Source organism: Phalacrocorax carbo, chromosome Z (genome assembly GCF_963921805.1).
Source record: "Phalacrocorax carbo chromosome Z, bPhaCar2.1, whole genome shotgun sequence".
NCBI classification, from domain to species: Eukaryota; Metazoa; Chordata; class Aves; order Suliformes; family Phalacrocoracidae; genus Phalacrocorax; species Phalacrocorax carbo.
In genome coordinates, this window is record NC_087548.1 from 36504865 (window position 1) to 36518030 (window position 13166).

The 13166-nt window shown below is 34.1% G+C and overlaps 1 protein-coding gene across 9 annotated transcripts in view; it reads left to right on the forward strand.

Annotated features, from left to right (window-relative positions):
- The window catches only part of CNTLN (centlein), a 200869-nt gene that overhangs the window by 61036 nt on the left and 126667 nt on the right, over positions 1–13166 (forward strand). For all 9 annotated transcript variants that reach the window (XR_010370779.1, XR_010370780.1, XR_010370781.1 and 6 more), the window contains exons 7-8: positions 122–284; positions 9632–9823. Coding sequence is in view for 6 of the 9 variants with exons in the window: in XM_064439574.1 (XP_064295644.1) it covers positions 122–284; positions 9632–9823 (355 nt within the window). In the remaining 3 variants the exon portion in view is untranslated. The remainder of the gene's footprint in view (positions 1–121; positions 285–9631; positions 9824–13166) is intronic.

Genomic DNA, 13166 nt, shown 5'->3' on the forward strand with positions numbered 1-13166 from the left:
TGACAGAAAAATAAATGAAAACAGGAAGCTCATTATCTACAATAAAATTATTTGAACACAATTGTTTAACGGAGATCGTTGTTCTTTTTCTTAATTTCTCTTTATTGCTTGTTTTGCACAGGAAGGAGTTACAAGAGCTGCAGAATCTTTACAGACAAAACATTAAACATACAGCACAGCAGGCTGAGCTGATAAAGCAGCTTCAGGCTCTCAATACTGATACACAGAAAGTACTGAAAGACCAAGAAGATGCTCACACAGCTGAAACAAAATCATATCAAAAAGTATGTCATTCTGCTTTATGATCACAGGGTTCATTTTAATATCCATCTGTACAATATCAGTGGACAGAGTAGTCAAAGTGCCATGGAGTATTGCATCCTTTAGATCTCTGGATCTATACTGTTAACAAAGCATGGTTGGTAGAGTATCAGAGTTTATTGGTCTAATTGCATCCCAGCGTATATGGCCTCTTGGTTACATTGAATTGATAAGCCTTAAAAATTAAGGTTTAGTTGCATCTGAAGAAAAATAGGATTGAACTGCCAAGCATATAAATTTCTTTATGTAATTTTGTTATCTATGTTTTTTTCCTTCCTCTCATGGAGCTTTAAATTACTAAATTCTCCACTTTGAAAATTTAGAGGAAATTCCTTTCACTTGTAAATAATGTATATATGTGAATCTCAAACAGTTTTACTGGTTTAAGATGCAAAATCCTGCTCTGTCAAAATTAACTGGAAAAATTGTTGCCAGGGTAGCTTTTTAAATAGATAACTGATTCAAAAATTTTAAATATATTTACATTTACAGAACCGATTCATATTTTTGATGAATGCCAGGAAAAACGCTAACCCTGAAGAGCTGTCATGTATGCACTACTCAGAAGTTCTCCTTCTGAATGTAAAAAATTATATGGATGTGGTTTTTAGTCTGTAAGAAATCCAGAAGATACATTTCTTTCCTTTTTAGGAACATTGAGAAGAAAGAAGATGAAGAAGTAGTTGTATACAACTTTCACGTAGCTTCTACCAACCTTGGAACTGTTCTCAAATTGTGTACTGTCAGTGTTTTTTTGAAAAGTGGGTGTTTCTGTTTATTGTCTTACTTGGAATATGCAGTTTGTGATGAAATTGTGAAACTGGGCCAAAGTCAAGCCAGAATCAGTACTGGGTTTTTAAATATGTCTTTGGTTAACGTTTTATGGCATAGTGCCCAGCACATTTTTGCGTTCTTAACTCTGCACGAACTTATCACTGGCCGCAGTGGCGGCAGACATTAAGTCTTTTGTTCACTATCATAGTAGCCTAGCGAAGCTACAGGTAGACTTCCATCAAAGTTGTTCAGAGCATGTACAGCGCAGGCGCATTTCTACCTATCTGGGACAAGACAAATTAAATTACGAAATTTAATAAAAATACAGAATGTAGGTGTCAGGAGTTGGTATTTATTTCAGTTTTCATTCTCCAGTTAATGGATCCTTTGAGTCATTAAAGAAAAAAAAATTGGCACAAGTGAAGGCAATATGAATTCTCTTCATCAGTGTTTATAAGTTAATAGTATTCCAGACTAGTTCTACAGTATATGAAAGAAAATAAAACTGTGTTCTCATGAGACTGTTTTAAAGCATGACATAACTCTCTATAAGAGTCACTTTGCCTTGCATAATAGTGATTTCACTGGTATTACTTATTTCAATTTGCGAAAGTTTTACCTGTCCTAAGAAAAATTATTTTGGTATTATAAGTTACTTATGGAAAATTGATGGGTATACTTACATAGCTGTAGAGGCAAGCCATTTTTAAACTGTACTTGGCTCAAAATTAATGAGTACTTCAGAAAGCTGGTTCATAGTTCTTGGTCTGTCTTAGCAGGACTTAAGACTTCTGCTTAGCTGATCATTTGACAAGAACAAGAATAGTGTGGTTTTGAAGATTAGCCCTTTTTATGATAGCTGCCAAATACTTCAACTCACAGATGACCCTAAAATTTGCTGGTTTAGATGTGTTGAATTCAATAATTTTCCAATATGAAAGAGTAAGGTTTATGTCTTAAACCAGTGAAAGCTAACCAAAATATTCTGACAAGCCACTACTGTGGAAGTGATAAGCTGTCTTCTTGTAAAATATCAAAATATCTGATGCACCTGGAAAAAATGTTATTTTTGTTTTTTCTAAAAATATGTATAAAATATATATATATAGAAGTTCTGTTCCCCAAGTCAGAGTGGAATAGATCTAATAAAGTTTGTAGCAAGTTGAGTTCCATTATCATGACAAACCTGTTCTATACTTCTGATTGGAACTGTATAGAATACCCAACTGTAATTGCTTCAAAGTAGCAACTCCAAATCACAAGATACACAGTCCTACTGAAGTCACAGCAGACCTTGGAAAACTCCACATCTACAAAAATAATACAACTGCCTATTTTCCCTTGAATGAGAAAACTATTGCAGACAAATGTGTTCTGTTTGTCTTCCATACATTAATAATATGGAGGCTGCAACAGCTAGATAAATATGTGTCGGCTATTCCACAGACATATTCCCAAAGGAATATTTTCCTACTGCTCTGAATGGCATTGAGCCTATCAACATGTACATCCTATGATATATTGTCCCTTACAGCAAGATCAATGATCTCTCTGTTAGTGATCAGATAGGCAGTATATGCTGTAGCTCACGCAATGTGGTTGGCTCACATGTTCCAACTTCCTCTTAAAATCTACCATTTGGGAAGAACCGCTCTTTGTGCTGAAGTTAATATGTAGTATGAAACAGTAGACTGAATAAAGAAAAAACATTTCTGATAAACCAGACCAAGATCCTGAGCTTACATTGGATTATGTGTAAATCCATTGAGGACCACAAATTCTCTTCCAAGTCTAGCTGTAGTGGGCAGCACACACATGAAAATCTGTAATCTGTTTTATCAAGTTGTGTTGACTTGACATACTGCTACCTTTTTTGTTCTTTGAGTACAAATTTAAAGGGTGCTGTGTTTTATAAGAACTCCTTTATATTAGAGCATTTATGGAAACAATTGATACCTATTTCATATTGCAGCCATAGTTCTAATTCTCAAGAATAGGGAGTATTTTTCTAAAATGCATAGCATCTGTTTTATTGTTCCCAAATGCTCTGGGGACTTCATTCCTGTGCTGGGTTTAATGAGACTCAATAGATTTGTCCTCACCAACAATTTCAAGGTGGAGAGACTTCAATCAATACTGAGGATAATAAGACAAGAAGAGATTCTGAAATCCTTAGCCAGCTTATTTGAAATTTACAATTTAGGCCCTTTGTTTTTATAATGTAGTACTTTCCCTTGATCTGATGTGGCCTCTAGGTTCCTTGTTAATCATATGGATAAAAAATCTCTTAGTGGAAGGCCCTTTTAGTTAAGAGGAAATACCGGTTTTTGTCATTAAATAGGAGATCATAATTTGTGTCCTGGACCTCAGCTTCTGGAACAACAAATAGAGAGTATGGTGGATAGAAGTACAGTACGTCTGTGATAAAGAAAAATATTGCTCAATACTTAGATTTTTGGCATACCTGGAAAACACTGTAAGAGTTTTCAATTTTGAGTCATTGCAGAAGTCTGCATTAAGCGCACCAGAAAGTCAATAAAAACAGAATAGCGTCAGATGCATTTCCAGATGTTATGGTTAATTTTGTGCCTGCAATTGCCTTTGCTAGTCTTTCTCATGGTGTTAGTGTGTAGAGAGAGTTTGCTTTCCTTCAAGCCTGAGAAACTGTAATGAGAATGTCAAGTTACTAGCTTTGCCACACTAACGTTAAATTTTACCACTTCCAGTCTTTTATGTGACTGTGACAACCCTTACACATAGTTAAAAATAACAAATGTGTTCATTTTTATGTAAGTGGCATAAAATTCAAAAAATTAAAACTATGTAGGTGTGTAAAGGTAGTAACAATGCAGGTTCTCTCTCAAAAACTAATGAAAAACCTAAGTTCATTCACGCATGATAAAAGCTGAGAGAAATTAACTATCCAGCCAAATATGCTGAAGCCCATGTCAGTAATAAGTGAATCATCATTTTTGTAGTTCACTTCATCTGTGAAAGCTCTGAGCAACTCAGATCTTTAATAAAGATTATCTCACACTTCAGTTCAAGCTTTGATACTGTTTTCTGTTGTTGGGAAGTGTGTTAATTAGGTTAGTCTATTTATTTCTTGTGTCTCAAACACCAGTACAGTTGGTCACATGCTAGCAAGTAGATTTGACATCAGATGTGCCCATAGGTTAAAGCTGAAGAAATTCTGTGTAGACTGTGGTTCTCAGGGTGGTGTTAAACTCTGCACTAACAGGTGATCATTTTCATGCTTGAAAAACCCTGTACTGTGCATAATGGTGTAGATTGGTATCTGCAGAATCCTTAAGTATTTGGGGAAAAAAAAGGCAAATAATCTATAATTCTAAATATGTCATTGTTTGCAAACCATTGTCTTCATGTTTCTGACTATATTGTATTTTTTACAATATGAGAGCTGTCGATGAAAGAAGTTGTGTAAACTAGTGAGACAGTGCAAGAGGAGTTGTACATCAGAAAAGGAAGAAAAATCTTAGGATTAAGCTTACCTAAATATGTTTTTGAGTAATGCTAATTTTGATTTGAGTTAGAATTATGAGTTTTAAATACATCTGAATTTTGTGTAGAGTCAGGTTGGTCTCACAATGGAGGATTTTAAACTATACTGTTTGCAATATAAATAATTAACATTTTTCTGCCTTAACTAGGACTGGCGTTCCTCACAAGCCTGCTGAATGTTCTCTGACAGTACACTATATAGAGAGAAGTCTAAATGGGGTTTGATAGCATTTCAGAGAGTAGTTGTTACTGATAAATTGTTCTCAGTCTTTCTGAGGGAAATGTATCAAAATTTTTATATAGTCAAAAAAGCAATCCACGAACCCCACCATTAGGTAGCCATATCAACACAAGGAGTTGCACAAAACTAGAATACTGATAAATACTGGAAGGCTACATTGGGAGGGGCAGGAATCAGTCAGGAAACAGGAAACACTGGATTCATTGAAGCAAATAGAGTAATCAGTTTGCATTTTTGCAGTACCAACACTAATCAAAAAGGCTGAAATGTCCTTTTCTTTTATGTTCTCTTTTGTTATTTTGGAGAAGATATGTTGCTAAATTATCCATTTTACATGGTTTCCAAAACAACCATGGTGTTTGCCATTACATGCTACCATAAAGTTTGGGACAGCGTGCCTACTCTCTTAGCTTATAGTAGTGACTCTTGCTTGCATGTTGTCTGATGTTACATCTATTCTGTACTTTGTTTTTCTTCTTAATCTTTCACTTGTTTCTGACACTTTTCTCTTGTATTATAAGTAAGCTTCATGGTCTCTGATTGTAAAAAATAACTCTACCTCTGCTTTTCCATTTTAAAACTAAAGGCCACAAATGTGCTGCATATAGTCTGTCTGGGATGCATCTTGAGTTCCACCCTAAAGCCTCTCCAGCTGATTTCTGCCCTTGTTCTTTTCAAATTATCATAAACAGCATGATCTTGTAATATGGGTTTCTGTGATGGTGCTGTAATAGTTTCCTTTATAGTTTTATTGTTTCTTAATTTAGACTACCTTTTATTAATTTCTGTCATTACTGTATGTTCAATATTACTGTATGTTTGGGTTCATTTACTAAAGGTCCCTGTAATATGCTGCTTTTTAGAGTATGGGCGTTTAGATAAAACATTTAATGTAGGAGACTATTTATTTTAAACCCAGTGTATATAATTGGCTACTGTGGCATTTTAATGAATGGATACCTGAGTGTTAGTTCCTCACAGGAGTGTACTTTTGAAGGAAATCTCCCAGATCTCTGTGCTTTAGTTCATATCATAGAAAAGTCTGTGAGAGAATTAACTAAATGCCTTTTGGATTATGGAAATTATTTTGGAACTGGAAGATGTGTCCCAGCTGTTAACTGGCATTCAGTACACAGGAGCAGTCTAAACCTAGTTTAAAATAAACCCTGTGCACTTGTATAATGTTGGTGTTGGTAATTTTTGTCAACTGTTTCACTCTGCAGTTTTTTTCCAGTTGGCTGTGATCCTGCCTAACATAAAATACATTAGATAGCATGGGTTAATTATTTAGTTTTACTAGGTTTTGTTGGAATTCCTCAGCTTTCCTTGGTCTGGTCTAACTTAATTTTGCCATCACATGTATTTAATATATGTCAGTACTTTACCTTAGCCCACCATTATCAGGCTGTTAAATATTTTCTATCACATGTCAGCAGGCTTTAGAGTCGTATCTTTGGTTCTTGTGGAAGTCCTAGGTTTGGTCTGGCATTTTTAGGTTACTTAGTGACATTAAGCACACCTATTGCTCTAATGTTTTCTGTTTTAAGTAACTCTTCAAAGATATAGCAAAAAGTGTGTTCTGGTAAAATCAGTTAAATCAATATAGGAAATTGTTAGGGTAGTTGAGAAATATGGGATACTTCATTTTTTTGTAATTCAGCTAAGTTACTCTTCCTTCCTGACTGATAACGCTTTTGTGTCATATAGACTAAATTTGTGACAATGTCCTCATTTCACATACTTTTAATCTTTTTGTTTTTTTTTAAGTACCTTTACATGTAACAGCTTACACTGCCTGTCAGAGAAAGGACAGCTCTAAGGCATCAGAAAGAGATTCTCAAAATACAGTCAGTGCAACAGTTTTTGCAGAGCAGAATCTTGTATTGCTAGCTGATGCCTTTTTTTTTCCCTCAACTACTAAATATCATAAATTGAAAGAAGAATTATTTTAAATATTTTCTTTTTCCTTTCTATCTTGAAAACACAATTTTTTTTTATACCTCTTTTTGGGGATTAAGCAATTTCCTGGGTAGATCTCATGTCTTATTGACATTCATGTAAGGTATAACCACTCGCTTATGTACAGTGAAGGTTTCATTCCTCTTTTCTGTGAAGCTTGCTAGTTCTGAGATAAATAATTTACAATATTTTTGTCTTCCTTTTGGATTTTCTACTCAGTGTTCCATCTCTAGTCCTCTGATCTCAATTTTACGTCTTGACTCTCTACACCTGACTTTGTGTCTTTATTAATGGTAGACCTGTTTCACTGTGTTGTGCAATTCTATATGATCTGGAACAGAATGTGCTTACTGCAGTGTGATTCTGTGATTCTAAAACAGAGTCAGAAATAAGCAGAAAGCGCCAAAATAATCCTATATAAAAATTAAGCATGTATTTAATCCACAAAACAGTGAGTGGCCTTAGGAAAAGATAGGGAGCCAAATGGAAATTTGGCAGTTGTTCCTGTTATCTGTGTACAGTAGATAAAACTATTTCTTTTCATATAGATAATTTCAATTTTGAAATTTCCCGATGGTAAATAACTTAAAAAAAAATATTAATCCTATAAACCACTACATTGGTGTTGTTTACAAATATAAACCTCAGTGTAAAGAGATGAATGGTGTGAATGTTTTTTGCACATATCTTTTAGATAGTTTTTCACCTGAAATATATGTGTTTTGTTCTTGCTATTTTCAAAGCAGGAAAGGTTGGAAAACTTTATGCAAGTAAAAAGACATGCTATTTGTCTTGTCCTGACAAATGCTGACTACCAAAAATACCCATTAGCTACATTAGGGGATGTGGCTTCCAGCTAGAAAAAAGCATCATATTTTTGATGTTCTCAATTCATCTTACTAGGTTCTTACCTTTCAGATACTATAATTACGACCATTTAAGTGCTGCTAGTCATAAAACCAGCAAATTGTCATACCAGTATGATCTAGCTAATGAGCTTATATAGTTTATAGCTGGAAGTAACTGTGTCTTGATGTTCCATTCATTTGGAAGGACATTATCTAAAAATGCATGTTTTCGACAAATGAACTGTTTATTTTCCTGTGAGTTCATTCTTGATTTCCATAAGAAATTGGCTAATCTTGAACTTGCATTTCTAGAGATGGTGTAAGCTTTCTTAAATATATTAGAAAGTTTCGGTAGGCACAGAAATGTCAATGTAAAAGTTTAATTTTTAAGACTTGGAGTAATTAAATATATCAGTCTGTCTGGACTTTGAGTTGATTTTGCCTGAGAGACGTGATCTCTGATCTGCTTTGGGAATAGGCAAGAAGTAATTTACTTTGTCCTAAGTGGATTTTGAGAGCCCATGGGAGTAGAAGATGGTAGGAAGAAGGAAAGGAAGGGAGATTATTGTTTCCAAATTTCTCACAAAGTGTTAGGTAGACCATTGCCAAATGTATATGTTGTGGCTGTTTTTCAAAGTTTTTAACTTCTAAGCAATGGAAGCAGATGAAAGGGAGAGAGAAGTGTATCACTTAGACAAAGCTGACAAGACAAAGACTAAAATGAAGAGTAAAAGAACGTTTTTACAAGTAAAACTACTTTTGTCAGTTCCTTGTACTTATAAACGTTATTGATAAATTTGGAAATTCTGTTTTTCATACTTAGCTATTTTCTTTTGAATGCAATGGCAGAAATGGATTTTTCAAAGAAAACTGTCAGCTGTAGAAGTACATGCCTGCTACAGATTATTTTATGATGGAATAAAAAGTTGGAGGGAATATTGTTTATTTTGAGAAAAAAGAACAATTAAAGGAATGACAGTCTGAAATGAAGAGAGAGGAATATACGCTTAGGTAGTAAAGCTGTAGAGTCATGCTATTTCCCTCAGTATCTGTACTGTTGTTCATTCAACTACAGGTTTATTTTTCAAACTGGTTTTTATATTTTTAATAGAAAGCTGATTTTGTTTTAAACAGTTTTCAGATGTTTATATTGCAAAGAAAGGTAAAAATGGAGGGATACAGTGGTTATTAATTTATCTTTTTATTGCAAAGTAAGTTATCTTTGTCAGTTAGATGGCATGTGCTGCTGGTTAACTCTGTGTGCATGGAATCTCTTCTAAAGTGATTGCAACGTATATGCAATATTCTGGTTTCAATAAGAACAGTTAGGCAACAGCCAGGGATAAGAACTTCAAATATAATTCCTGGGTTTTATAGTTAATGTCAAAAAAATTCCCACAGAATAATTATTTAAAAAAACATTTTATACTTCATATAAAATGCAGTAGGCATTAGTGGATTGACTGCATTACTATCCAAGCAATATTAAAAATGTTAGTTTTAAAAGATCAAACTACTCTATAAAAGACAAGATTGGTGTTTGGTACTCTTACTCCTTTAGTTTCATTCCTAGGACAGATGTTTCAAATTTTTGCATATTCTTAATAGATTTTTTTCTTTTCTATTTTCTGTATTTTATATAAACTGTTCAAGAAGTTAAATAAACCCCGATTTTAAGGGATCCATTTCTATTCATAAATGCCATAAAAAAAGCAACTGAAACTGATAGTATTCTAATGTAAGTTGTGTTTTTCTGGAAAAACATTTTTCAAACTTTCAGTGATTATTTCCAAATATATAGAGTGAGGCAAAAGTACAAGTGTGAAAGAACTGTCAAAATGTAATAAAAAGAGGGTGATCTTTGTGGACAACACCTAAATTATGCTTTCTCTTCTTCTGTATTTATATGGCTATGTGCATTGAAATTTTTTTTTAATCCTGTTACTTCTTTTCTCTCCTCTCATAGCTTTATCATGAATTGAATCTATGTTTTGAAAATGTTAAAACAAGTGAAATTCAACTGCAGCGAAGCTGTGCCTCTCTTCAGGATCAGTTACTTGGAAAAGATCAAAAGATCTGTCAGTTACAAGAGCAACTTCAACAGGCTCATGATGCTTTAAATGCAGTACATCAGAATTCTCCAAAATGTGAAGAACAGGTGAGTCCACTTCTAGAATAATAAAGTTGTTTCTTCTTGTTTTAAATTAACCTTCTGTACCAGACAGTTTTAAAGGATATTGTACGGGTTTGGTTTTTTTCTGTTGTTTTGGTCCACACACCCCCACCCCCCCCCAAGAAGAACTGTGTAACTATGCTACTGCAGTAGTGTAACTGTTTCTGCTGTTGCTAATAGAAGGTACTTCACAACTAAATCCGTCCTAGGAAAAAAACTGACACATGATGTCAGTATTCAACAAGACATTTATATTCTCTTAACAAAGACACCAAATATAAAAATAAAACCAAAGTGATTTTGATCCTGGAAACACATTCCTAGAAAAAATTGTGAAGTTTCTATGTTTCCTCTGTGAAAATGAAATGCATTGGTTTTTATTTGTTTCATTGTTCCTGACCATGTAACTAAACTTTAGATCATAGATCTAAAATCTAAAGAAAGTATTATGGTGGGGAGAAATATTTGTATAAAAATTTCTAAGCTTTAATATGCCATTTGGAACTATTAGAATAAATCTGTCAGTCTCACTAATGGGCCTCCAGACTTTACAAGTGTGTCAGATCTTACACATTCACGCCTGTCATTTTCCAAAGGCCGGATTATGACTTAAAGTGAGTTTCAGAGGCTTTGAAATGATCTACCCACAATGGTTTTGTAAACTCATTGCTTAGTTTCTTCTGTAGATTTATCAATGAGATCTGCTTATGAATGTCAGTGTTACTAGCACTCTCCCTTGATGAAGCAGAGAAGGGAAGACAATTGAGATAATGCTCTTTAAATGCAAAATTTCAATTAGCATGGGTACATAAGGTAGATCTGTAATCAAGGATTATATTCATGAGCCCAAAGGAGCTTGAATATGAAAGAAACCATAACATTTAATTACTCAAAATTTGTGGAACTAGTAATCTGTTGTAAAACAGAAAAATGACAAAATCCAGTATCTCCTGGATGCGTTTGTGATGGACATTCCAGAGTTAATATTCTAACTTTATCCAGAGTATTACTTCAGTGCTTATCATAAGATTCTTAATCCTTACTTTGTATGAGTTTTGAACTTCCCCTTAATCTAATGATTTGATAATTTTGTTTCACAAATGATAAACCCCTTCCTTTAAGACTTTCTTGTTGTGTGGTTTTGTCTTGACACATTCTTGACCTTTTTCTGAATCATAGAAATAATTGGGTTTTTTTCTTTTAAAAGGTTTTGGTGGATTTTTTTAAACATTATAAATATAAAATTAGCCTCAAGCTGTTCCTGCTCTAAACACAGCTCTGGATAATGATTTTTGAATGCTTGGACTGTATTTCTGAATACATCATTCTGCTTTTATCATCTTGTATTGCTCTGAAGATTTTTTTGCTGTTTATTTTGTCACACTAGTCAATTTTTTTGTCATAAAAGCTTTTATTATATCTCTGGGTTATATTTCCTGAGGTTAAGGAGGCCTTTGTTGTCGTTGTGAAGTGATTTTAGAATGCTTTCCTCCATGTGCAACACCTATATTGTCTAACCTGGATATAGTGTGACAGTTTGTTATACAGTCATGCCGTATCCCATGTGGACCAGGTGTAAATATTTGGCATTGGCTTTTGTCTTTGTTGTCCTTAATAGCTTAGTACTATTACAACAATTTTGTTATTGCACTAACCTCCTACCTTTCTGTATTTTTTGAACGTGAGACACCACAGGTGACTCTTTCCCACTGAGTAAACTAAGCATTTATTGCTATTACTTATTTCCCATAATTAAAGCAATTATTTTATGGTAAGAATTCTTGTCTCCCCTTAAAATACAGCGGTTGGGTTTCTTTAAGAGCTCCTAGTTTGGATCTGTGCTGAAATCCGTTTCAAATCCAAGTAGACAATTTCACTTGGATCAATTTTGTTTACTTCTTGAAAGAACTTTAGAAAATGTATGTGGTTAAAAGTAAGACTATTTTAGAAGCTAGTGACAACCTATGGTTGTACAGTTGTACAAATGTAGATTCAGTCTGACCTTCTGCGGAAATATATCACTTGAATGTTCATGTGATCTCTCACAAGCTTCGTTAGATATTTACCAATACTAGTGGAGAAGACAGGGTAGGAAGCCAAAGCAGATGACTTATCATAATGAATGTAATATAGTAAGCTAAATGCAGTGTATAAACCTTCATTTTTCAGAAAATTAATCTTAAACTAGGCTGTGATGGGACAAACGATTAGTGCTACTGAAGTAGCCTCACAGGGAAGGGAATGTGTATAGGTAGCATCCATAGTTGCTAGGTTTGTAGGAGAAGTGAGATGTTAAGCAGTATGTGCTTATGTGCTTAACATGCTTAATATTTTCTCTTGACTAACATTCTTCCAGTCTGCTATAGCAAATAGCTCAAATTTTATTGACATGCAGTCTTGCTCTAGTTGAAAGGCCAGAGTATTCCTTTTGGGAATCTGTAATAATGCTCATTGTTGGCTGAATTTTGATGACAGCCAAATTTCCCATTACAAACTTTACTGTCTTGCATAAGTTTTAGAAAGGTAGTGATTATTGTGTGGTTACACAGTAGAGGTTTCTGCAGGGGAAAAGAGTGATTACCTATCAATACTTCTGTGGCCTGTTAGATAACCAGAATCCTGGTCATTTGTTAAGTTCTGAAGTTAAATGTGATTAAGAGAACGCTCTCTCTTGACTGCAATATCCGTAGAACAGGATGGATTTGGAATAGAGGCTTAATTATCAGGATGTCAAAGCAATGTAGGCATCTAGTAGTTTTCCTGTTGCCATTTTTTTAAAAACAATCCTTCTGCAAAAAAGAAGGTGGTTTAAATAACAGTTTTATTTGTGCTGTAAAGTACTGATTTCTTGAGCATATTCAGATTCATGCCTTGCTGAAAGTTCATCCTGTGGGACATGCTAACAGTCTGTCAACGGTACTAATATATCTTCTTCAGACTTTCACTAGCCAGAAAGATTGTACATCAGTGTTGCATATGTTAGCACATACTTTTCCTGGATTTGAACTTGCTGTTGAAATTACATTGTAGTCCAGCAAAAACGAGTTCTGTATTATTGGCTTTATTAGCAAAGATATCTCAGTTTTCTTCTTTTTTTGAAGTTGTAATCTTATTCTAGTCAGTGTGCCTCTTGTGTTGGTGAGGGCAAACTTTTGGTTGATTTTATTTTGACTATTCTGGTAATGTGTGTGATGAAGAATTTGAATCTGCTTTACAGTAAATTTCTGTTTACAACTTATTATGTAAACATTCAGCATCTCACATACCTTTTCTCTGATTAGAGAGATGAGGCATCTTTGAATTTCGAACTCTCTTTACTTAGATCTAT